The 27996-nt window shown below is 39.4% G+C and overlaps 1 protein-coding gene across 1 annotated transcript in view; it reads right to left on the bottom strand.

Moving 5' to 3' along the window:
* Sorcs3 (sortilin related VPS10 domain containing receptor 3) overlaps positions 1 to 27996 on the bottom strand; it is a 567524-nt gene that overhangs the window by 39228 nt on the left and 500300 nt on the right. Inside the window, exons 15-17 of the mRNA XM_076834163.1 lie at positions 14994 to 15111; positions 13870 to 14003; positions 156 to 269 (exon numbers count right to left, since the gene is read on the bottom strand). Of these exons, the coding sequence (XP_076690278.1) occupies positions 156 to 269; positions 13870 to 14003; positions 14994 to 15111 (366 nt within the window). The remainder of the gene's footprint in view (positions 1 to 155; positions 270 to 13869; positions 14004 to 14993; positions 15112 to 27996) is intronic.

Raw genomic sequence — 27996 nt, 5'->3', positions numbered from 1 at the left:
TTGGCTAAAAACAACAACAACCAAAATAATAATAATAATAATAATAATAATAATAACTCTATATTCTCTCTTCTCCAACAGCCAGGCATTCCCTTTGATGCCACCATCTAAGTAAGGGGAAAACAATGAATCTAGTCTTCAGGTGTTTGACTTACCCAGTGCTGTTCAGGTAGCTCTGGCCAAGACTGCAGTCCTTTGATGGGGATGCTGGATTGTACCAGAAAGCTGGGACACACTGGCTCTCCCCATGTCTCTCATAGCCATAGTCGCTGTGGGGAGAATGAATATTACAGAATGATGTGCATGTATAAATGCGACAACACCACAGACCATAAAAACATACATATGTCCTAATGCTATCTAAAAAGTCATAACACATGGTTTTAAGCATTTCCAGTGAAGGTAGATATTCATACTTTCAAATGGAGTTTTAGATTTAGAAATAGTTCTGAGTCATTTGGAGTTGGTCAAGAGGGAGAAAAATGTGGATAATCCAATGGAAATTCTAGGTTAGAAAGGTATGGATTTAAATGATGTGACAGGCACACTGGTTTGGAGGTGGGTGGAGGATGATATATATATATATATATATTTGGATCCAGAGATTGAATCCAGGGACACTTAACCACTGAGCCACATGCTTATCCCCCCGCCTTTTTTTTTTCTTTTAAATTTTGAGACAGGGTCTCACTAAGTTGCTTAGGGCCTTGCTAAGATGCTGAGGCTATTTAAATTTAAAAGTATATTTGGGTCACAGTAGAATGAATCAGATAGGTAGATGACAACCAAGATGACATTAAAGATCAAGTTTTATGCTGTGATTTAATATATGCTGTTTCAAAATAAGTTTCATTGATTTTCATTTTTTCCTGAAAATTCAGTCTTTCTCAAATAGTACATGTGCATTCATATATATACACATAGCCATTTAAATTTTCCTGATTCAATATTTAAAGGCTTTCATATTTCCCTAAAAATATAAGTGTAGTTCTTTCCATGTTACTATAAAATTTCAGTAAGAATAAAGTGAAGAAAGTCAGGTATGATTTCCTTCCCTTCTCCCATGTGCAAAATGAGGAAGTAAAAGACCATTGCAGTAGGGGAAGGCCAAAGGCTATCTCCCTGCTTCTTGGTGTTTCATAAGGTTCCCAGGTGTGTAAATGTCAAAGTAAAAGGAAAGCAATGAAGTAGGTAAACGTAATCATTGCTCTCGTAACGAGCCAGAGGTCACTGAGGGTGGCTCCTCTTGGCAGCAGAATTTGTGCTTCCAAGTGCAGCATCCAAGGGTGTCCTGAAGCCCACAGACTGGGCAGCACAATCTGGGCATTTGAATATTGATCCACTGAGTGTTAAGAAAACATAGAAGAGCAAGGAAAGACACTGTCTCTGCACTGCCCCTGCTTTCTGCTGCTCTTATATTCTTTGAGCCAAAACTTTGTCAAATTTTAATGAAAACACAGGCAAATGATCTGTGTGTATCTATGGAGAGGAGAGAGGAACACCAATGTAATTCCACACTTATCACCCAATGTATGCCCTGACCTTTAGAATAAATATAACAAGTCTGTCCTCAATTGATTTTCAGTCCTCTGGGGAGAGAGACACAACATACCCCAAATCCAGTTAAAGAGTAAATTAATAGCAAGAGACCAAGCACAAACTCATACAGTTCAGAAGTGATAACTGACCAATGAGATCTCGTACACTATCTGCCCACCTCATCCCATGTTCTTACCCATCTTCTTGCCCCAAACCCATAACTGGACACTTCTGGTCCTCTTTATCTTTGAGTTTATGCTTTGTTTGAAGCACTCTATCCTTTGTCTGTGTTTCATGGTTTCCTACTTCTTCTTTAATATCTAGGCTGTATGAGTCTGTCTCTACTTCCCTAGACAAAAATCTTTGGAAACTGAAATGGAAACTACAAAAGAGCAAGGATCTTTGTCATTGTTTTCCACCAACTTGAGAGTCAACAACCAGCAGTACCTAGAAACTTCAGGTATTGAATAAATGCACATTATGTGAATAAATATGCCAACCACCTCATAAATGACACCATTGAGTTGCATCTATTTCTGCAGGAAGATTGTGAGTCCACATGGATATTCTGGTATTAACCACAGAGAGTACTCGGAGTGCTCAGGAGGTAACTGTGGAGTGAATGTGAGTAGAAGATCTCTGCATGGAAAGGTAGAACTCAAGATCAGCTTTGACTGAAACTGGAAGGAAGAAAAAAGGAACATCTCTGACAAGTAAATCCTTTGCTAAGCATCCTGACCGACTATTATACATAACCCAACACACAATTTATTAATTGCTTCACTTCATTCTACTGCTACTATCTATAATATCACTATCTATGATATATACTGCTAGGAAACTCTATAGTATCATATTTGATGTGATTTTTTAATTTAGGCAGTAGGGGCTGGACCCAGGTTGCTATACCACTGAGCTATCTGCCCCCAGTTCTTTTTATTTTATTTGATAAAGGGTTTCACTAAGTTACTTAGGGTCTTGCTGAGTTGCTCAGGCTGGCCTCAAACTTGCAATCATTCTGCATCAGCCTCCTGAATGGCTGGAATTATAGGCCTGAAACACTGTGCCTGGTTCGTCAATGTCCTTAAAGTCATTTGTATCTATCTGTAAGTATGGTAGTAATTATCTACAATTTAGATCCACTACCTCTCTCTTCCTATTCTACATTCACTGATGTCATGTTGGTGGCTTTCAACCTGCCGTGGTGGCAATATATACAACAATCAGTATTTGTTAGTTCCCAGAGAGCTGGAAGTTAAATATTTAACAGCACACCACCGAATATCTGATTCTAAGCATTATTTATCTGTGACCACACTGGGTTGTAGTATGGCTGTACTACTTCTAGAAAATTCTGCAACTGCTTTTTAAGGTGAAGCTGTTGGCATGTCCAGCTAACCCTGGGAAATATTGGTAATCTGTAAAGGAAGGATGCTCTCTTAAGCAGCTCTGGGAAGGAGAGAAATGTTTTAATACTCTTTGCTAAATGTAACCATCTCTGGCAGTTCTGTTCAGCTCTGATACCTGTTAGTGATGCAGTAATTAAAAAAAGGTGCATCAGGCTTGCTGCTTTGCCCCAAAGAGCAAGAGCACCTCATTAATATTTAACAACTTTAGCAGAAACTGGCTGCCCCCAAGCTGTGGACTTCTTCATTAATTTCTGCTAAATGTATATTAAAATCTCCCATACTGTCCAACCTCCCTCCCCACGCAGGAGTCTGCAGGATTTAGACAAACAAGCAGCTCCAGCAGCTGCTCCAGCTTCCTGGGGAAAGGTGTTCTGTTAAATTGTGAGGTTTGGACAGAATGCACCAGAAAGTTGGATTTGCCTCAGGGAAGTGTGCTGCCGCAGATTCTGCAAACACACAAGCAGTTTCCTTCAAGAAATAAGTCACGTATGTGTCCTTCTTGATTATAAAAGGGTTCGAACATCTCTGAGTTTAAGAAAAAATTTCCTCATTTCCAGGAACCTACATATCTTCCAAACCCCATCCAAGGAAAAGCCTTCGATTCTCAAAGAGGACCAGCCAGGGTGGTTCAGAAATCCAAAAGCCTCTGCCTATCAGAACAGGAAGGGATGCCCAAGTAGGCCCCATCCCCTCAGTTGGTGGATTGGAAAGGAGAACTTAAAAGAACCCAAAAATGCCAAAGATTGTACATAACTGGGCATGGCAGATAAAGCTGATAATCAAGACTCTTGATCCCTGTTGAACATTAGAATGATCCTTGGTGACACCCCTTTAATCATCAGGCAGCGTCCCTGGTCCCCAAGAATGATGTTGTGAAACTCTTGGAACCAGTCAAATAGGCATGGTCTCTTCTACACAAGCTCCAAGCATCGTCCAAGCCTTAGACCATGTGAAGCGCTGTCATTTCCTCCTGGACCCCTCCCCTCCATCCTCTGTACCCTCATCTAGCAGTTGAGATTCAAGGGCTAATGTCCTACCGGCACATCTATCCCATTTTAGTTATTAGTGTAATAATGAGGATTTGGGATCTGGCAATTCTTACCAGGCATAGAGCAAGCACCCACAAAACAGACACAGAAAACCATCACCATCAAAACAAAGTATTAATTAATGTTGCGATCATTTAGCTGAGGCAGATGCTTAAATGTGGCCATAGAGAAAGATAGACAATTATATCCAAGCCAATGCAGAAATTATTTGCAAGACTCGACAAATCATTCCTCAAACATCTCTCCTGATCAAATTCCACTCTATCCACCTGCCTTATCCCTCTGCTTACCAAGAACCTTATCCTCTCTCTGCTCTGTCAGTTCCTTATTCCCTTCTCTGAAAGTCTGGTTATTTTTATTTAGCTCTTCAACAGCAAGTGCTTACAGCTCCACCTCTGCCTCTTGCAGAGAGCTTTCCTGGCTTATGTCAGCCTTCCATAGTCTCTTCCAACATCCCTAGCAAGTGTAGTCAGAACCAGTGCTATCTTTTCTCCAATGTATGCTTTTGGCACCTTTGTCAAATATAAGATGACTGTAATTATGTGGGTTAGTCTCTGTGTCTTCTGTTCTGTGCCACTGGTCTACCAGTCTATTTTGCTGCCAATACCATGCTGTTTTTGTTACTATTGCTCTGTAGTATAATTTAAGGTTGTATACTGATTCCACCTGCTTCACTCTTCTTGCTAAGGATTGCTTTGGCTATCCTGGGTCTCTTATTTTTTCAGATGAATTTCATGATTGCTTTTTCTATTTCTATGAGGAATTCCATTGGGATTTTGATTGGAATTGCATTAAATCTGTATAGTGCTTTTGGTAGTATGGTCATTTTGACAATATTAATTCTGCCTATCCAAGAACAAGGGAGATCTTTCCATCTTCTAAGGTCTTCTTTCACTCCTTTCTTTAGCATTCTGTAGTTTTCATTGCAGAGGTCTTCAATTCTTTCATTAAGTTGATTCTCAAGTATATTTTTTATGCTATTTTAAATGGGGTAGTTTTCTTCATTTCCCTTTCAGAGAATTTGTCACTGATACACAGAAATGTCTTTGCTTTATGGGTGTTGATTTTGTAACCTGATATTTTGCTGAATTCATTTACTAATGCTAAAAGTTTTCTGGTGGAATTTTTTTGGGTCTTTTAGGTATAGAATCATATCATCAGCAAATAGTGCTAATTTGAGTTCTTCTTTACCTATCCATTTCCCTATAATTTCTTTCATCTCTCTAATTGCTCTGGCCAGTGTTTCAAGAACTATGTTAAATAGAAGTGGTGAAAGAGGGCATCCCTGTCTTGTTCCAGTTTTTAGAGGGAATGCTTTCAATTTTTTTCTCCATTTAGAATGATGTTGGCCTGGGGCTTAGCGAAGATAGCTTTTACCATGTTGAGATATGTTCCTGTTATCCTCAAAGTGGATCAAGGACCTAGGAATTAAACCAGAGACACCGCCCATCTATTAAAAGAAAAAGTAGGCTCAAATCTCCATCATGTCGGATTAGGCCCCAACTTCCTTAATAAGACTCCTATACTGTAAGAATTAATATTAAGAATCAATAAATGGTATGGATTCAAACTAAAAAGCTTCTTCTCAGCACAAGAAACAATCAGTGAGGTGAATAGAGAACATACTAATCGGTAAAAAATTTTTACCACATGCATGTCAGATACAACACTAATCTCTAGAAAATATAAAGAACTCAAAAATATTAACACCAAAATAAAATAAAAATAAAAATAACCCAAACAATAAATGGCCAAGGAACTGAATATACACTTCTCAGAAGAGGATATACAATCAATCAACAAATATATGAAAAAATGTTCAACATCTCTATCAATTAGAGAAATGTAAATTTGGAATTGCATTAAATCTAAGATTTTATCTCACAGTCCAGTCAGAATGAGAGCTATTAAGAATACAAACGACAATAAGTATGGGCGAGGTTGTGGGGAAAAAGGCACACTCATAATTTTCTGGTGAGACTGCAAATTGGTGCAGTCAATATGAAAAGCAATCTGGAGATTCCTTGGAAATATGGGAATAGAAACACCATTTGACCCAGCTTTCCCTCTCCTTGGTCTATACCCAAAGGACTTAAAAACAGCATATTACATGGACACAGCCACATCAATATAGATGAGAAAAATTGTACTTTATAGCAGTACAATTCACAATAGCTTAACTGTGGAACCAATCTAGATGCCTTTCAGTAGATGAATGGAAAAGAAACTGTGGTATATATACACAATGGAATATTACTCAGCATTAAAAGAAAATAAAATCATGGCATTTGCAGGTAAATGGATGAAGCTGGAGAATAAAATGCTAAGTGAAATTAGCCAATCCCCAAAAAACAAATGCTGAATGATTTCTCTGATTTAAGGATGCTGATCCATAATATGCTGCGAGTAGAGGGAGGGATAGGAGGATTAAGTGAACTCTAGCTAGGACAAAGGGGAAAAGGGGAGGAAGGGGAAGGGAGTGGACACAGGGGTGGGAAAGATGGTGGAATGCGATGCTCATCATAACCCTAAGCACATGTATGAAGACACGAAGGATGTGACTCTACTTTGTGTACAACCAGAGATTTGAAAAATTGTGCTCTATATGTGTAATATGAATTGTAATAAATCCTATTGTCATATGTAACAAATTAAAATTAAAAATAAAAATAAATAACTAAAGAACCATTGTTCTACAATAGATCTTGCTACAAAAATGGAAATGTTTTATAGCTATGCTGTTCAATATGGTAGACACTAACCAGTACAACAATGGAATTTATTTTTAAATTTGATTTCATTTTAATGTGAATCATCACGTGACTAGTGATTACTATAATGGGCACTGTCGTTTTGACCCATAAAATTTAGCTCTCAATGATATGCTTTATTATTCTCTGTTATGCCTTCTTTTAGTATAATAACTCTTGTTTATGCATTGTTTATTGTCTTATTTATATTTTGGCTTGTCCACTATAGAAAAATCATTCTTGCTTGTGCTTCTTATGCATAATACTGAAGGTTGAATAATTTTAGACCCACCTGAATTTATGTGGCCCACCAAAATCTCTTTCCCTCTGTCTTCTACATCAACACTGGGCAACCTTACTCCGAGGATTTGGCCCCATACAAGATAAGAAAAGTAGCCACCACAACATACTAAGACTCAGGATCTGAAGTCATATTATTATCTTGAGTGAATTAACCTCTCTGTTCATGTCCATTATAAAATGCTCATAATAGCAAACTCTCTTCCCAGGAGTTGGTTGAGATGATTAAGAAAGAAAATGGATGCATAAGACTTGGTGCAACACCTGGTACATAGTAGGTGCTCAGCAAAAGTTCTTGTCAAGTAAGCAGATGGGTAAATAGGAAAGAAGAGGACTACATACCATAACCTGGTTTATGGGTCTAACCTCACTGAAAAAAAATACATTTGGGTCTCCCAGAGGGCTGCTTACAAGGGAGCCCTCATTTCAGAGCAAGCCCCTTATGCTCCCCTTTCTAACTATCTGCTAGTCTCTAACACCCCTAATTCTCAGTGAGAATTTGGTCCTGTCTCATCACCAGCATCATGATGGAGGTTGCTGCAGAACCGCTCTCTAAAGTAAGTTCAAGGCAGGGGGAGTTATGAGGCTCTTATTTTGAATCATCAATATTGGTGCCATGTTCACGCTTATTATTGACACCTGCTTGGCTGCAAGTTGTGAAAGTCAATGATGCCCTACAAATAAAGCTCCTCTCTTCAAGAAGGGGGGGGACACAGGTAGAAACTACCTTCCCTTTGTGAATCCAGGTTGTACTCCTCAACTCTTCCACCACAGTGAAGGTAATCAACCTGCTCTCCCCGGCCTCCAACCCAACTAAACTAGGTTACATCCTCTTCCTGCTGTCTCTGAGACTTACATTGTGCCTGGACCAATCAAATGACGATGATGTCCTGATTTGGTTTGGGGAAACAACTAAATGGAAAGTGCATAATTGCTTCTGCTAACCAAGCTGGGCACTTCACATTCCTTGGCTAATCATACTTCCTGGTAGGGGGGACCATTGAGAAGGAGACAAAGCTATGAAACGGTTGCCTTGCACTGATCTATAGCATCACCTTAAACACAAAGAGACAAACTATATTTGTTGAAAAGACTAAGTTTCAAAACCTGAGCTATGCTAATTGAAACTGACTTAAAGACCCAGAAGATAATTTCAAATATTTAGATCCAGTGTTCCCCAAAACCACTGTAAATAACCCAGAATTTCAGAAATCAAAAAACTACTTCTCCCACATACAGAAATGATGGAAAGCATACTTTTTAGTCATATTACATATTGTTACTATTCTCTGATTATGAAGGATGTTGAACATTTTTTCAACATTTGTTGGCCATTTTTTTTGTGAAGTGTCTATTTAAATTATTGCTGTTTGCTGATGACATTATCTGATATATAGAAGACTCCCAAAACTTCACCAGAATACTTCTAGAGCTAATAAACAAATTTAGCAAAGGAGCAGGATACAAGATCAACATTCATAAATCAATCACTTTGCTATATTCCAATAATGAATGTGCTGAGAAAGAAATCAGGTAGACTGTCCCATTCATAATACTTCAAGAAAGAAAAAAAATACCTAAGAATAAATGTAATCAAAAAGGTAAAAACCTTCATAATGAAAACTATAAAACACTGAAGAAAGAAATCAAATATTTTAGAAGATGAGAAGACATCCCATGTTCTTGGATAGACAGAATTAATACATCAAAATAGTCACATACCAAAAGCGTTTCACAGATTCAATGCAATCACCATCAAAATACCAATGACATTCTTTACAGAACTAGAAAAAAATAGTACTAAAATTGTTTGAAAGAGTAAGAGGCCCAGAATTGTTATATGTATGTATAACATATGTATATTTACATTTCTGTGGTCAATCATACTTCAAATTAAAAAGATAGAAGAATGATGTAAATCTCAAGCAATGTAAACAAGCATCCAATACTTGATGCTCATAATGATCATAATCATCAATTATACCTCAAATAAAAAAAAAACTGTAGTGAGATGAAATCTCAATGTAGTTTTTATTTGCATTTTCATCTCATTCCAGTCAGAATGGCAATCATCAAGAACACAAATAATAAAAAATGCCGATGAGGATGTGTGTCAAAAGGCACTCCCATGCATCATTGGTAGTACTGAAAATTAGTACAACCACTTTGGAAAGTAGTATGGAGATTCCTAAAAAGACTAGGAATGGAATCACTATATTACCCAGCTTTCCTACTCCTTGGTATTTATTCTAAAGAACTAAAATAAATGTGATACAAGCACATCAATATTTATAGCAGTGCCATTTACAATAGCCAAGTTATGGAACCAGCCCTCATGCCCATCAATGGATGAATGAATAAAGAAGATGTGTATACAAACACACACACACACACACACACACAAACATACACAAACACACACAACACAAATGGAGTTTTACTCAGTCATAAAGAAGAATGAAATTATGGTATTTGTTGCTAAAAGGATAGAACTAGAGAACATCATGCTAAGTGAAGTAAGCCAGACTCAGAAAGTCAAGGGTTGACTGTTTTCTCATATGCAGAAGCTAGAACAAAATAAGGCAATAGAAAAAGTGGAATCCCATGAAAATTCAAGGTAGATCAGTGGATCACAGCAAGGTGATTGAGGGGGAGAGACCAGGAAAAGGAAAAGTAGGTAGAATGAAATTGACCAAATTATGCTATGTACATGTATGATATCAATATACCAGAGTGAACTTCACATTTATGTATATCTACAAAGCACTAATTAAAAGAAAAAACTCTAAATAAATTGAAGAAAGACCAGTAGAGGAAGGGACATAGGGGTAGGGAAGTGGGAAGAGAAAGGGGAAATTGGGGGAACTGAAGAGGAACAAATTATATTCCATGCTTTTATGATTGTGTCAGAATGAACCCCAATATTATAAATAACTATAACACAATAATAAATACATAAAAATGAAATAAACAAAAAAGAAAAAGAAATAAGTGATAGAGGCTTCTTGGAGACCATATACCTCTTAAAATTCTATCACTACAGATCAAAACTACTGTATTTGAAATTGTTTTACAATTAATGAAACATTCCATAAGAACTTTCATCAACAGTGGTAAACCTAGATTGCTTGGAGATGAATTTTAATTTTAGAGTAGCTGAACATGGAAACCCTGTTTCTTCTGAAACCTAAAGTAAATATGAAAGAATAAGACTTATTTGATTTCTTGAGAAATGGATGAAACAGAGGCAAGAACAAGAGATTTAGCTAGTCCTGCATTTGAAACCTAGCTATGTAAGCTTGGTCAAGTAACTTATGGTCAAGATGCTTAATCTCTCCTCATTAAAAGCCAGCAGTGAAGGTCCTGATGATACAGGGCCTTGGATCCAGGTGGAATTTCTTTCTTTTTTTTTTTTTTAAAGAGAGAGAGAGAGAGAGAGAGAGAGAGAGAGAGAGAGAGAGAGAATTTTTTTAATATTTATTTTTTAGTTTTCGGCAGACACAACATCTTTGTTTGTATATGGTGCTGAGGATCGAACCCGGGCCGCACACATGCCAGGCAAGCGTGCTACCGCTTGAGCCACATCCCCAGCCCTCCAGGTGGAATTTCTATGCAAAGGTGAGAACCACAGGATGCCTTGCAAGAGCTGCCCTCCCCACCCATCCGACTTCATTTAGAGATGGATTATGACAGTAATCCCTAAGTAATGACTTAGAAACAATGCCACCAGCATTAAAATAAATAGGTAAGTAACACCCAAAAGTACTACTCTGAAGACTGTGTTTAAGTGGATGTATAAGCTCTAGCTCAGGTGCTAAGGATACAACAGGGACCACTTAACCCTTGGGTCCAAGATTCACAACAGCAGCAGCACCACCAATAGCAACTATGTGTTGTATGGACATCACTTGGATGAATACCTTATCTGTATTCACGATGCATATTCATCCATCCATCCATTCATTCATTCAGTTCTCCCTAGGACCCAATGGGCTACATATAATGTATTTTTATTTTTTGCCCTAGGAAACAAAGATGCAGAGATTAAGAAAAAAATCCCAAGATCAGCATTGGGATTTTTATCCACACCAATAAATGTTAATAGAATTACTAATGGAAGTATATGCTAGAGTTCTTGTTCCTTCTCACTTCTGTGGCCTCCCAACAATAAGTGAGCATCTATTGTGTCTGGAGAGATACAGGATATAAATATGGAATACATCTCTATATGCTGAGGCAGAGACAGAGTGCTTCAATGGAACTAGTTTGCAGAAAGACAAAAGTTGCCCGAAATATTCGGTTGCTGAATATTCAAGTTGACATCAATCTGTCACAAGCCATAATTCTGAGTGAACTACAGTACACACTGCTTTGACTGTTTTAATTGATTGTGGTTAATAATTAAAATTATTTATTCTAACTGTGAAAATAGTCTTTCTTCCCAGAGGATCAAAATTGCCACAGAAGGGACCCAGCTACTGAAGTTTAAATTCTGTTTAGTACCTTCCATTTGGTAAATCTCACTAAAGTCAAGCTTTCTAAAGAACAAAAGCAGGGAGGGAGAAGTCAGTCACCCACTTGGCTTGCAGTTGTCAGTTATTTTCCTAGTAGAAAGTGGGAAACAGAGCAAGCTTCTTGTGCAAATCCGTGAGGACAGAAGGAGGAAGGCTATTGGTCAGGGGCAGCTGTTCTGCACCCATGGATTGACAGTTAAATCCCTTGTTCTCTACATCATCCATTTCTCTGGACTGACCTTTGTTATTCAGCTCAGAAAAGCCCCAATGCAACTGTATCATTGTTCAGCCCCTTCCATGTTCATAGGCTCACGCTTGAGCCCTTAGCTTTGTCTTTTAACCTGGGATGAGCTATAATCAAATAAAACACTAGCTTTTGACTTGGACACAGAGGAAGAATTCATCCAACTGGGATCAGAGGGATATCCACACATTCCCAGCTCTGGAGAGGTTTTTGACCCTTCTGAAAAGAACATTCAGAAACATGTTACAACTCTTCACCGACTGTTTACTGTGTGCTAGACACTGAATTCCACAATGAGGAAAGTCAAAAGTTCCTGCATTCAGAGCACTTGCATTCTGCTGGGGAAAGATGGGTGATAATAAAACATTCAAAAACATGATCATTTCAAATGGTGTTTAATAATAAGGAGACATCAAAATACGGCAATGTGTTAGAGAGTGCTAGGGCACAGGTGAGATTAGGTGGTCTCAGAAGACATTTCTGAGAAGCTGATAATTTTGCTGAGATATGACATATTCAAAGGTGCCAGCCATCATAAGATTTGGGGAAAATTCTTATAATTCTTGTTCCTTCTTCTATGAATGAATCTGGATTAATTAAGTTCAAGGAAATGGTATGACTGCAATGCAGGGAAAGAGGGAAGAATAATAAGAAATTTCGACCCAGGTAAGCCGAAGCCAAATGACCTACAACAGAGCAGGCCAGAAGAAGACTGGATTATAATTTAAGGAGGGAGCGAATCCATTGGAGCACTTTAGACATAGGAGTTATGAGATTTGACTTGGATTTATTCAAGTATAATCTGAGGAATGGATTTTAGGGTGGCAATGCTGAGGGAGAAAGAGAGTAACTCTTGGAAGCATCCATATTTTTGGAGATGGTGGAAGAACTTTGGGACATAGTGCATTGTGGACGTAGAACTTCAAGGACTCAGTGTCCTGGGTCTGAGGATGAGGAGAAGGAGATTTTTACTTCAACTTCTGAAGCAGGTAGCTGTGTGCTCTACCAAGACTGGAAACACTGGACAGGAACTTCTTCCACTAAGAGGATTTAAGAACAGTTTTCTTTGGGCCACATCAAGTTTGACTTCCCTCACTTTTTTGGGGGGGATGGGGTATTACCAGGAATGTAACTCACTCAACCACTGAGCCACATCCCCAGCTCCATTTTATATTTTATCAGAGACAGGGTCTCACTGAGTTGCTTAGCACGCCACTTTTGCTGAGGCTGACTTTGAACTCACGATCCTCCTGCCTCAATCTCCTGAACCACTGGGATTACAGGCATGTGCCACCGCTCCCAGCTTGACTTCCCTCTTAAAAACTAAAGAGATGTATGCTGAGGAGACAGCTAGAGACATATCTGTCCAAAAGGAGAGGGAGGCCAGGTCTGGAGGTAAGTGTTTAAATATTTGGGAGTCATGGCTTATAGGTGAGGATGCAATCTGAACAGGTGAGATTAAAAGTTGTTCTTAGTCATTGTCATTAGGGAATTACAGTCTACAACATTTTATTCAATATTTCAAAATAACTAGAAGAGTCCGAAGACTCCCAAACTATGATCAATGTTTGAGCAGAAGGAAGTGTTAATTATCCTGAGTTGATCGTTATCTATTGCATACACATGCACATTATCACACTGCACCCCTATAAATGTGCACAAATATTATATATCAATGAAAATGCAAAGCAAAGGAAATCATGGCAGACAGTTCACGTGAAGCACAGTTTGAGGAGACAGGTCTGCAGGCAAATATCCAAGGCTCTGTAAGCTCCCTCTGTGCCCAGCCCAACCCCTCTACGACTGTCCAATACATCTGCTCACTGAAGATGAGGGAAGCCTTGGAGATGCTGCTCAGATACAGCAGTGACCTTCCCTGTTAAAATGCCTTGGCCTGCCTTCTTCCCAGCAGTGCAGCGCTCCCACGTGGCTTCATAACCTGACCAGCGGACACACATCCTGTCTCTGGAACATGCCTTTTTCTCCTACCTCCATCTTCAACCCCACCCCACAGACAGGTAAAAAATCTGGTTAGAATTGGTGATAAAATGCCAAAGGACTCACCACTCGAAGTCCCAATCGGCACAGACACAGGGTTCTGAGACCACTGACCCCGAGTAGTCTCGGCCCAGGGCACACTGAGCTCCTGGCTTGCGTTTCTTGAATATTTTTCTTTCTCCCATGACGCAAGGCTCTCCCTTAGAGAGAAAGTACATAGTGAGAGAGGCAGAAAAATATAAAGCAGCTGAAATAAGCCAGCTTCTCAGCAAGAGACATTGGCCTTGTCCTTCTCTGCTCTACCTTCTGTGCTACTTGGGGTAGCAAATCCATCCTCAGGAACCATCCAGCAATTTCAAGAATAAATTGCTACCCCACAAAAGGATCACTGTGGGAGGCTGGCCCACGCCATCCCTCCACCCACCGCATCCCCTGATATCCACATCACCCTGTTTCTTCTCCTTGTCTATAGAGATTGCAAAGACTCCTGGCATCCCCGTGAACCACCAGGCCACAAGCCATGTGGCTTCAGCAGAATATCAGGTGGAAAGAAGCCCCCAAGTGGCACGCAATATCCTGTCATCTTCACAGTAAAATTGAAGTTGACCCCCAAATTCCCTCCATCTGACAAATGGCAGTACCCAACTCCTAATTCTTAAGCTAGAGATAAAAAGAGAAGTTGCTACAAGTTACATAGCCTCAGGGTTCTGAAGAGTGCAGGCACCTGCCCGTATTACCCAGTAAGGGGTATCAGTCATCGGCAGACCCATCCACCTTGCACTCTGTGATCCTCTTCCTGACACCCCAGGGCCCTTACTTCAGTCTGGCCTAAGATATATTCTCACTCTCCACAGTGGCAGGGCAGATGAACAAGCCAAAGGAGGGCCTCCTAGTGAATGTGCCTGATGCTCACTTCTCTGCACATAGAGCTAAATCCCCAGGTTATCATCACCTCCTCTCACCAGGTAGCTGAGACATCTCAATGATCACATACATAGGATCCCAGGGGCCAAATGGTCCCTAAATATCTTGTACCCGTGCTAGGCCTGGTATGTCCCCTGAACCCACACCCACTGCTCAGATATCCTGCTACCTTCCTCCTCTGATAGGAAGGCCCCAGACTAAATACTGACCCAAGCTTGCAGGAGCTCCTCTCCATAGAGGCCAGCATGCCCCACCCTGGGTTGTACCTGATTGAGCAAGTGCCAGGTCTGATAGTCCTCCTTGGTGCAGCGCCGGCTGAAGATAGACTTGTAGTCCACTTTCACTAACTGCCATTCAGAGCGGAGGCTGAAGTGGCCAAAGACTCTAAGTGTTTGGGGAAGGGCAGGAAAGACAAGCAGAGAAGGCCCATTGTCAGTCAGTAACGCACCAGAACTAAGGATAGAGGACTGGACCACAGCCTGGACTTTTCCTGACCTTCCAAAGTGAACTCTTGGAAGGCCACTGAAGGAGTCCACTGTCCTCACAGTTCCAGCTAATCAGCATGGCGTTCCCAGTGAGTTTAACATTAAACATTTTTTCCTAATTGCAAAAGTCATATATGTGCTCTCCAGGAAGATTTAAAATGTAGAAAAGTTGTACAACAATCCAAACCCCAGGTAAAACCGTTGTTCACATTTGGGACTATAGCCTTCCCATTTCTCCTTAATGCAAACACTGGGATTTCCCCTATCCATGTGCATTGACAGGGACTCAGTTTCCTCATCTGTAAATTGCTGTGTGTGTGTGTGTGTGTGTGTGTGTGTGTGTGTGTATTGAAAGAGGAGTCGATTAGCTAATCTAAAGTATGACTCTGCCATTCCTCAAATTCTGTGACTGTATCTAAATGTGTTGTAGGTGAAATTTCCATTGCCTAACTCACATGAATGCCCTCTCCCCTCTCCTCCTCTGAAAAATCATAGCAGTCTCATAAAAGGAACTCATATTTATGTATAGTAAAGAAGCACACCATCAGCATGACTTAGATAATCAATACTGACCTTTTCAAAGCCCAGCAATTGAGAGCCCTATAAATATGAATGATCAATCATCTCTAGAAAAATAAGAAGAAAAAAAAAAGACGGATCATCCATACTCTACTCGGGTGGCACGTCTTGCAATTACAAAGCAAGACATCTATCACTGTGATGTAAAGGGTGACTAATCATGCCAGGAGCTTAGAACAAGTCTGAAGGAACTGGAGTCCTTCAGACACTGGATGTTTCCATTTCTTGAAACTAAGTCACACTACAGCCCTGAAGTGTCCTCTGCCCAGGCTCACATACTGTCATGATGAAAACTAAGAGAATGACTCTCTCATAAGACAGTTCCTTCGGTGGTCTGAAAGACAAGGATGATTACAGGAGAAATGGAATTTAAAAACAATTGTGAAATGGGGAAAGAAACAGGATTATCTTTGTAGATCATAAAACCGAAAATACATCTCAAGAAACAACTTTGAATATGTTATCAGATAAAAGTAAAATAAAAACTTTATGTCAAGTAAGATTAAACAGACTTCGAGGGAGCAACTGAGGGGTCTCTCCTTTAGTAAAACTGTAGAGTCTTTGTACGAGTATCACCATCAGCTCAGCATTGGGTAGAAGCCCTGAGCCTAGAACACCCTGCATATGCGGTACACCCCATGGGGAGTGAACTTGACTGTCTCTCCCCGGTTCTTGGTTTTGTTGCATTCTTGCTAAATCCAGTGGTTTCCAGATCCCACAAATCAATGCCAGGCCATCCAAGAAGGTATTTCTATCTTTTCATTCTGAATTCATTCAGAGGTTATAAATCTCTACATTTCAAATCTTTAACAAAACAGCTTTCTCCTATCATAAATGTCAACTTGTTTGAAGAGAGATGAATTCAACTGATAAGCTCATCAAGAAAAAAATGAAAGGATGAGAGAGGACTTTGACAAATGTCTCCTTCCTTCTCTATCCAGCCTATCGAAATTCTCCCACATTCAAAAGACACCTCCTCTTGTGAGTCCTCCCTGATTGGAGCTCTCTGAGTTGCAGGATGTTTGTGATGCTCAACCGAACACTTCTGCCTACTCCAAAGAGTTTAGTAATTTCATGGATCACAAAATACATCACGTTGGATTAATCTCATGCCTTTCTATGAAACGTTGTCTAGGCAGACAGAACAGGGAAATATGAGGCACACGATTTACCTGGATGTCAACAGGGTAACTGGCAGGGCTGCCATAGTAATTAAAAAAAAAATGAAAAACAAAAAAAGACTTAGGTGCTAGTAAACTTATGAGGCTGAACAACACCTAATTAGAGTATTAAAAATAACCAGGAGGGAGGTATAAATAGTCAGCTGCAAGTTTCTATTGTCTATTGTCTTGTTCATCATTTTTATTAATGATTTGAAGACATGGAAATAGTGGTCATCAATGAAAACTGAACTCTCTGATGACATAATGCTGGAAGAAACAGTCGATATGCTTGCTGGAAGAATCGGACCCAATAAGGTCCTGACAGTCCAAGGAGATAGGTTGAATTTAATAAGATGTGATGCAACCATGAGAAATGTCAGATTCTCCTCCTGGTAATGACATAAGTATCGGATAAAAGAAACAGGCTTGGTACAGCTGAGGTTGAATAGTAATAACAGCAGCTCAAGAGTTTCTATATACAATGTGATCAATACCAGCAAACACTTCAGGGAGAGAAGTAAAAGACTCAAGATGATCTTCAAATGAGTTAATAAAATTGTTCACATTATCTAGAACAAAAAAGGGGCAATATCAGGGGCTATTTACATTAGCCAGATAACAAAGAAAACCTGTGGTTAATGTTGGATGTTACCATTCAAAAATTGTATTTCAACCTATAGTACACATTTGGGCTTTGGTGGTGGTGGTGGATTTTGAATTCCTTGAAATTTTAAACAGAAATATATATTCATTGAAACATGTATTTTTATCTATAAATAAATTTCATATATTTGATCAAATTATTCAGGGTGATTCACAGTTCTCGAAGTTTAAGACATGGAAATAGAATGGCTGATGGTACACTGGGTTGGAAGGTGGCTTTCAATTAGATATGATCATGTCCCATTCCCTGGAACTACAAACATTGCCTCATTTGGAAAATAGGTCTTTGCAGATATAGATAAGTTATAACTCCAAAGATGAGATGGTTCTGGCTTGGATATGAGGTGTCCCCCACTCCCAGAGCTCATGTAATAGACAAGGCAGGAATGTTCATAGGTAAAGTGCTTACGTTAGGAGAGCTGTAGCCTAATCAGTGGACTAGTTCATTTAATGAACTAAAAATTTGAACGGACTATTGGATAGTAACTTAGCAGCTTTCCTCCACTGCACTCTTCTGCCATGATGCTCTGCCTCACCTCTGGCTCAGAGCAATGGTGTCAGTCAGCCATGGACTGAACCTCTGAAACTGAAACCTTGAGCCCCAAATAAACCTTTCCTTCTCTGAGTTGTTCTTGTCGGATATTTTGGTCACAGCAATTAAAAGGTGACTAACAAAAGAGATCCCCCTGGATTATCAAGATGGGCCCTAAATCCAATGACAAGTATCCTTGTAACTGACACAAAGAAGAGGGACATGCAGTGAGAAGAAGGCTGTGAAGACAAACAGAAATTGGAGTTAGGTAGCCACAAGCCAAGAAATGCCTGGAGCCATTGGAAGAAGGAAGAAAGGGATAAATTCTCCTCTAAAGACCCAAAAGGGAGATCAGTCCTGTTGACCCTTTGATTTCAAATTCTGTCCTCCAAAACTATAAAAGAATTCATTTCCGTTCTTGTCATAAGTCATCCAATTTATGGTAATTTGTTACAGAAGCAACAGGAAAACCAACACAGATGACCATATGACTCAAAAGCATTCTTCATCTCCCTGTCCAAGAAGTGGTTCCAAAAATAGTGAACCTGAACATGTATCAGGAAGGGATGGGGAGAGAAGAGCAACTGGCAGACATTCTAGGGGTCTCTGAAGTGTGAATCTCTAAAAGCTGTGAGATAACTTTCTCACAGACAAAGTTGTCCAGAAGGCAAGGGATGCTCTAGGGTTAGGAAGAACAGAACTCCACCCTCAGGCTTGATTGTTCCCCGGGGGCTACAGTGAACTGGATGATCTAGGTTCACAGCCCAGCTGATTACAGATGTCCACTACAATTGAGCCACTACAAATGCCCATGTTGGTCTTCCCAACTCTTTGGGATGTCTGTTTCTTTATCTCAGAGTGCTCATTTCAGGACTGAACACAAGATTATATGCTCAGTTAGAACTTGTAGACCGGTGTAGATTCTTCTCTTCTGCAATCTTGGCAGGTATATTCCTTTCATCTCATTTCTTTGGCTTCTATCCCAGATTTCTTTATACTATGATTCCTAAGTTTTTCCCCAAACTGTAAATTGATAAACACTAATATTTTCACTTGGGAGTATGCTAGTCTGATTTCCCGTGAGGTTATTTTCATATGCCAGACAGAAAATTATAATCACTTAAACGCTGGTAGGATTATAAGCTTTGTTCTGCTCTCGATGGGCCCCAACTCAGATCAGTGGGGTAAACCCCTTAACCACTCTCAGACATTAACACATTCCCCATGCTTCCAATCAGTCTCATTCTGGGAAGATCACAGTTCACTGTGGGTCCCCTCCTGTGATGTGTTAGTGGCTCAGACATTTGCTTTTGTTTCTGCATGGATGTGGCTTTCCTAATTCTGCTCAACATCACATTCTTTTGCTGCTCATCTGATTAGAGCTGCAGACACTGAAGAAATGACAAACAGCAAGCATAACAAAATAAACAGGAGATAAAATAAGGACTAATTCATATTCAAATGTTTCTCTTCCCATTTCATAAACACAAATGGGAGAGATGTTGAAATTCATAATATGATCTGTGGAAGTGAGACTCCAACAGAGAAATCAGGATGACCATCAACAGAAAATAGGTGCTTCATTGGGGATGACAAACATGGAAAAGGTCCATTTGGTCATGAACTGGAAAAAAAAAAAAAGAAATCCCAGACTGCTTCTAATAAATAATAATGAGAAACAAACATCAATGACAGGGTTTCTTAAGAGCTGTAAATACTCTTCTAAAGTCAAGGAGCCCACTGCCAACAAAGTGGGTGCAACTTCTTCATACTGGTATCAATTTTTAGAAGAATAAAGTGTATATCAATTCAATTAGTATATCAGTTGAAGACAGACTACCAAGAGATGGGTAAGGTGAAGGAGCCAAAGGTGTGGGAAATCTTTCAGAGGATAATGTGATTCCTAAACCATGTGCTATTTCTTTCAGAAAATCTGTGATATTTCTGGCAACACTGAGCTCTCTTACTTAAGAAGTTCAAGCGTGCCTGTTACCAGAGGTGCTTTTAGAGGGCTTATTACACATAGATTTTTTTCCCACATAGAAAGCTTCTCATTTGTATATGTGGGGTGCCTAATTATTTGCATTTCTCATAAGTTCCAGGTGAATCTGATGTCACTGGCCCCAGGACCACACATTGAGCACCATTGCTCCAGACCACTGATCCAGAACTTCTTAATTTTCTTGTATCTTTGATTAATTTTTTTTCATTATTCAATTAGAAAGCTCCTTAAGTACAATTCTTGAATTTCTTTGTGTCCTAAAAGGAAGAGTAGTACCTAGCCATGGTAGTTGTGTAGCAGAGAATGGCTAATTGATCAAGGTGGGCCAATGGAAGGAACAAAAGAATTTGAGAAGGTGGAGTTTTATTCTCCATCTGTGGCAAAGAGGAGCTAGTTCTTGCAGGGCAAGTCCTCTGTTACCAACAGTCCCATTTGCTTGCAATTGCCAAGTTGAACTGTTTTGCCCTCCTTCTTGAAAAATGTAACCCTATCCCTCTCTCTTAATGCAAAGAAATATAATCACTAATGTAATCAAAATTCCACCAAGTGAGATAATGTAGCATGTGAAAATCTTTTTAAATCCCTACAGACAACCAATGTGCATTGCCATCATTGCCACCATCATCATTGTCATTGTTGGAATCCCTGCAGGCCCATCCAATCCTTTTCTCATCAAAGACTTTCAATAGATTTGGCTGAAATCCCTTTTCAAAGTACTTAATAACCCCCAGTGCTCTAGTGAGTGTGTGGGGGTGTGTGTCTTTCTGTGTGTGTGTGTGTATGTGTGTGTGTGTGTGTGTGAAGAGAGACAGAGACAGAGACAGTCACAGAGAGAGATATCTCCCTCTTGAGCCTCGGAGAAAGTGAACTCCTCGTTCATCAACATAGATGACTGCTGCCTGGAAATAGGTAGCCTACCCTTTGGTTTCTCAGAGGAAGTAACTCCTAACCACAGGAACAAAATAAATGAATTCTCTAAGTCATTTCTCACTATATGGATTTTCAGGGAAAAAAATCAATTAGAATTTATTACTTCTGTTTTTCTTTTTCCTTTTACTTTGCCACATGGATTTTTTTCATGACAGTCTTTGTCTCCACTTCAGATTCATCTTCTTGGATTCTATATACCTACAGAGCCATCTCTTTCTTTTGTTTTTTAAACCTCCTCCAGTGCTAAGTGTCCACATTGCTAATGTCACTCTGGTCACAGATAGTCCTCTTGTGGTCTGTGTTGTTGTTTAATGTGCAGATGGTCTGGACATAGTGGCAAGAACTATGCAGGAAAGTAGAAGGTTTGGCTTTTCCTATTTCTCCTCTGCCACGAAATTAGTTAGGTGACCTTGAACAAATTACTTCCCTCAAGCCTTTAGTTTTCTGATAAAAGGTACTTTATAATCAGTGGAATATGCTAAAAAAAATGAGATGCAGAAAATGGCCCTTTTAGAAAAACAACTTCTAGGTTTATTTTCTTTTATTCCCCATGTCTACCTTCAGGGGTACAAGTTAACTATTTTCTGGCAGCCCTCTACACAAAGGACTTATGTATCTCAGTCACTCATCTTTTTATCCATGGGCACTTCTTTCATATAACAGATGCTCAGTCAATATAGGTCTGAGTTGATTAATACAGAGACTTGATCTAACAAAAGAATTCACTTCTTCCAAAATTGGGGTAATGGCTTTATGTGTCTTTTTTTTGGGGGGTGGGGGCTTAAAGAACATAGCAAGAAGGGTGTTTAGAAAGCTAAAAGCAATCTCGAGGGGCGGTGGGTGAGGAAAAGCAGCAGCTCTGTCCCTTGTCATCCTGGACTGTGCTAGGATTTCCATAGACAAATGTGATTTCCTGGGATGCTAAAGAACACACCTCTAATCCACTATTCAGACCTGAGTAAGTCTTTCTGGAAAGAGAGTGATTAATTTGAGGGAGGGAGGTGGCTCACAAAAATAAAAGACTTCATTAGAATTCCATCCACAGAAAGGGTTAGCTACTCATTAATTAAATGATTTCAAATGGGATCTCGGTATATAATTGCTATAATTTAGGTGGAAACAATACCACCCTAAATGTAATTAGAGAAGTAGGCTCTGTAAAGATGTTTACCTCTTTCTAGGAGCAAAGCTCTGGGTCACCTAACTCCCCCGCCACCCCGGTCACTTGATTCTTTTTCCTACCCCAAGTTATACCAGCTTTGTAGATAGCTATGAAAGCTGAAAGAAGTTTCAAGGAAATATGGTTGACCATGATCCTTTAAGAAGGGAAAGGACAGAGTCATTTCTAGGAAGCTACTATAAATATCAAAAAGGAAGAATAAACAATTCCTGGGAGAGAAATTAGGTGGACTTTGCTGCAGAATGACTTCTGAAGGAACTGTTGACTGAACTCAACTAAGACAAGATCAGGTTGTCACAACCTGACACCAGGACATTCCCTTTCCCTTCCTCAGTGACTGCACCTGCATCTTGAACTTTTCCAGCCACCAACTCCCATTGTAATCTGCCCAAATGACATCCTCAGAGGCAAAGCAAGGCCAAAGCTGACTCTGTTAGCTCCTTCCAGACTTTCTTCTTTCTCAAATGCCTCCACTGAACTGCCCAACTGCATTAGGACCCCTTTCCATGCCCCAATAATGAAAATGGCCACCAGTCTTATTCACTTCTGCAACTTCAACCACTGTGTTGAAACATCCAAGGTGTCTTCTCTTGTTCCTGAACTGTCACAAGACCTAGTCATGAATATCATGTAAACAACTTTGAAGGTGAGCTCCCTGAATTAGCCTTCATTTCCCTCTGTGTGTTGTATCATCTCTCACCACTATATGTTAAAACAAAATTCCATTGACTTCCAATAACAGAAGCATGATTTCCGGTTTCTGCCTTTCCTCTGTTTGGCATGGCTTTCCACACACCCTGTCTTATCCAACTTCTACTCATTCCACAAGCCTCAAATAATAGCCAGTACTTGGCTGGGGAAGAATGGGGCAGAAGGAAACTTTTCCAATTGAAATATTTCATAGTGACCATTATGATTGCCTCTTTAAGAAATAAAACTACTCCTAAATAACTCATGGTTTTGTTTCCAAACATATGTATTTATATTTAATTTCCTTATGATTCTTTTATTTAAAATAAATTATATTTATTTAAATTAAATATAATTTAAAATTAAATTATATTTAATTTCTGTATGATTCTTTTATTCTTTTATTTAATTGCAGTGCATAGAGAGAACATAGCCTTAGTGAAATCAGTCTTCCAAAAGTAGTTTAGACTTTACAAATGGCATAATGGATGGTTAATCTTAAAATATTAAATGTTTGCTTGGAAAGAATGTTCATTCTTGGTTGTTATGTGGAGTGTTCTATGTAAGACCTTTAAATGAAGCTTTCTAATAATGTTATTCATCTCCAAAATCATACTAACTTTGTGACTACTTAATCTATTGGTTTCTAATTGAGGTTTATTAACATATTTTCCTGATTGCAAATATTCCATTTCTCCTTGGGTTTTTGAAAGTTTGCATATGACATAATTACAAAACAGGTTTTGAAATTATTCGGTCTTCTTAAGTAATTTTCCTTCTAATTGTAATTCAAATGGTAACTTTTTCTGTTTTGTTCTCCACTATCTTCCATCTTCCTTGCTTTTATTTCCTTCTTGGGAAGAAAACACTCACTCCTCTGAACTTCCACAGCACTTTATCCGTATTTGGGGTAGGACTGGTAGCAAGTGCATATCAAAACACACGGGATGTTCCGGTGTCCTACCCTCTTTGCTAGAGTAAACAATCATGGGAGTTGGCAACTCATGGAAGCAGCACATAAATAGCAAATAGTCATCGTCTCAAAGGTATGGAATGGAGTAGGGAAGCGCAAGGGTGTTCACATCAGCCCAGGATGTGGATCCCTGGAGAATTCCTCACAGGTATTAAGACATCAGTTTCCTCACATTCAAAATGAGGATAATAGCAGTGTTTAATACAGTTCTGAGGTTAAAATGTACTGTATATTTAGCATAAATCAAAAAGTCTGTACTTTTAAACTATTAGTTTTGGTACCTAACAGTATTTAATTATAATGATTTACTTTGTATATTTTGGCAGATGCCTGAGAATTTTAGGACAGTGAGAATGTCTTTGTACTCCCATGATTTCTGCTACAAGACTTTGCCAAAGATGGGCACTCGGTAGAAGCTAATCAAATAAGACAATATTAATTAATAATACCCATATCAGGGAGAACTTATTGAACTCTGAGAGCATGCTAACCATTTCACACAGATTTCACTTATTATCATTATTTCTTTTATTGTTCCCATTTAACAGAAGAGGAAACTGAAGCTAAAGAAGTTAAATGACGCATCCAACAAGATGGCACAGCAAGAAAATGAGGAAGTTAGGAATCAAATAGAGGTAGCTGTGGCCACTGTTCTAACAAAATTGGCAGCACTGCGCTTTCAGCAAGCCTCGTAGTCCTTTCAAGATTCATTTGCAATCATTTGACCACACAGTTTGTTACTTAGGTTCAGACATAAGCAGTTCTCTTACCTCCAGCTCTATATAGCCTGTTTGGACAAAATTAGCAAAAACAACATTGAAATATATGAAACTGGAGGGAGAAAGGAGAAATCTGGGGAGAAGTTATAACCAGAATGTTTTAATTATGTCCTATTTGTCTCAAGGTCTACAGGATCTACTATGTAGAGAGTTATGCATTTGACCCTGAACAGTCTTTGTGGCTTGGTCTACAGTCAGGAATTCCTATGGCATGAAAGAGAACAAACAGGATTATAAAGACTTAGTGCTGGAAGGGTCTTTAGGGATGAGATTTGGCCTAATTCCTTCATATGCTAGCTATAAACCAAGGTCCAGATAAAATAGTGAGTGCTCAAGAACACAAAGCACTAGAACCCAAGTTTCCTGACACCCAGTTTTCATCCGTGCTGACAGCTTTTCAGGGGAAACTTGTTCATCTTGCAGGTTGAGTCACAGAGTGCCACATGCCCCATGAATACTTGCTCGCTTGAGACTCACAGTAATGATTCCATCCAGTGCTGCTGTAAACTAGGGAGGGCTTCAGCCAAGACCTCCTTCCCAGACTTTACTTGCTTTCCTTCCAAACTCCAGTATCCACAGGGTCCCCTGAGTTTTCTAAATTCTAGCCTGCCACCCTGGAAGTACAGCTGTAGGCTATCAGTCTCTTCTGAGACAGAGGATCTCCTTTGGTGTGCTGTAAATGGGGCATTCCTCTGCACTGCCCGGTCTTCCTCCTCACTTTATTGGAGTGAGTTAATCATCAGAATGCACAGACCATGACAACAGTCAGCTTTCTGTGGAAAGAATCTGCTCCCACAGAGATAGCTTAGCTGTTCTCCACGAGCTTCTGAGGTCAGGGAAAGTCAGAGATACAAGAGTTATGGAATTGAACTTGGGTGTTTCCGGTTGCCAGCAAGCTTGGGGATAGGCATAGACTTGATTTACAAATAAAGGAGAACCTCTGTGGAGTCCAGGAAGGAAGGGGAGTTCTGCCATTGGTCCAGGTGTCACATCACATTCACATATAGTTAAATGTGCCCTAAATCAACTGCTCTGCAATGACCTAGTCTGGCTACATGCAATTTCTCCTATTGACACACTGGATATATTTCTCGTTCCTCTAAGTAAATACTTAAACCTGCTGTGCATTCAGGGGAGTCACACACCATCTTCTTTGATACCTCCATCCAGGACTCCAAATGAGCCATTGCTAGGAAACCACAATTCCAACGCAATCCTTTTACCCAACCTCAACTCCTTCACTGGCTGGATAACATTAATTTGAGAGCAAATTATTAGAATCCTGGAAAACAGTTCTGAAATGCCTGCAGATTTATGATGAAGTCATTTCACAAAAGGTCACAGGCAACCCTGCCATAATTAAATCTTTCATTAATTTTTAAAATACACAATAACTTACAAATGCAGCATAAATTAACCACATGACCTTGAAGAAATTATTGAGAGTGCTGCTTCATCCGAAGTCACTATCTAGCAACTTTCTTCAATTTTTTTATTTTGTGAGTAGGATTTGCCCATTTCCCATTCTTATCTTTCATAGCTTCCAGTAGTATGTTTATCTGAAATGATGTAGTATTAAGATACTCAGGGCATTGGTTACTGCTGGAAAGTGATGGTGGATAGCAAGACTGCTAGGTCACAAGCTCAAAGGTGGAGTAAGTGTGACCCACACAACCCCCAGCACAAATTTACACGCAGACCCTCCCCCCTTTTTTTTTTTAATCAGGAAGATGATTTTTTATGCGTACATTTTGATAAATGATTTTCATTTTGCTCATTATAAAAGGAATGAATTCTCATTATAAATAATTTGAAAACAACACAAAATCTATAAATGAAGTACTGTTTTTAATAGTCTGTGATATTCCTTTCCATTCATTACAGTGTTATTCTTTCTCATACGAGATGATAAGCAATAATCAGAAACTTCAGCCAGGATTAGGACCTTGGGGGTTAGAGATACCCTGAACTCTAGGCAATATCTAAAGATCTATCTCCACAACTTTCTCTCTCTCTCCACTATGCACATATACATACACACCCACCACCATTATGAATGTTCAGAATCGAATTAAAGAACAGATAACCAAAAACACTAAAGCTGAAATAATCCTCTTAAAAAACTGATTTTCCCTCCACAATGGACGGAAAAGACTTTTAGAATACAAACCTCCTCTCAATAGAGATCTTGGCTATTTGCTCATGCCCCAGCCAGCTTCTAGAACTCTTACAACACTGCCCGTTCTGTAGCTAACTATCAGTACACATTGTCAAATAAAGAAATAATAAAAGTTCTTGTAATAGCAACTCCCAAGTCCTCTATTTAATGTTCCTGAAAGAGTTTGATTCCCTCTGAAAGGCCTGGCACCCAAGGCCTCCTCTTGCCTCTGCCTCAAGAAGCCCCCTGCAACCTTACACCCTGATCCCTGTTTCCATGGAGGAATCTGCTAAGAATAGATTTCAAATCAAAACAGAAAGACCAGTGTTCTGGCAAGTCCAGCCATCAGCAGACAGCAGTGGTTGGTCTCTAGAAATTCAGGCCACATCCCTGGCTACTGGTGGGCATCCATACCACCTGATTGTTTTCCCATTAGGGAGTAATGGGATTAGCAGTCAAAGAGGTCAGTGGCCATAACAGAAATTGCATCGAGCAAAGGCAAGACATGAGCTAGATGTTAATAGAAATAGGCAGGGGGTCAACAGCAAGAATCCTGCAAGTGGAGCTGGTGTTAGTTGCAAGACACGGTGAATGGTAAGAGGTGGAAAGAAGTAGGGGTTACAAAAGGTTTGAAAATAATGTAGGGAAAGTAGGAGAGCAAAAGAAAGATAGAGAAAGAGATTAAAATTAGTGGAAGTGAAGAGACAAAAGAAAGCTGACTTTTTAAAAATGAATTTACAGAAGTCATTTTCATGCCAAACAATGTCAATTCTTTTCTCAAAAATAAGAAAGTCCTGTTAATGGGTTTGAAAGTTTAAAGTTTATTGTGGTGAATCAGAAAATGTGGTCTCTAAACCTCTAGAAGACAAGCTGGGGATTGAGTGAGGAAGGAGAAACCTCCAAGATGGAATTGAGGGAGAAGATGGATTTTGAGGTAAGATTTAAGAGAGGAACAAAGGCAAAAAAGAAAAAAAAAAACTAAAAAGATAGTATAAGAGATGGAGGGGAAGGGGCCCCATGCTTTCCCTATGTCCTTATAATGCCATCACATTTTCCCTCTTCTCGTGACAAATCCTGAGTTAAGAAAGAAAAAATGTAAAAATCAGCACCTGTTCTTAAATAGCCTGCAGTCCAA

The sequence above is a fragment of the Callospermophilus lateralis genome, chromosome 15, assembly GCF_048772815.1.
Source record: "Callospermophilus lateralis isolate mCalLat2 chromosome 15, mCalLat2.hap1, whole genome shotgun sequence".
Lineage (NCBI taxonomy): Eukaryota > Metazoa > Chordata > Mammalia > Rodentia > Sciuridae > Callospermophilus > Callospermophilus lateralis.
The sequence above is the reverse complement of the archived record's forward strand: the minus strand, read 5'-3'. Positions and strand labels throughout refer to the sequence as shown.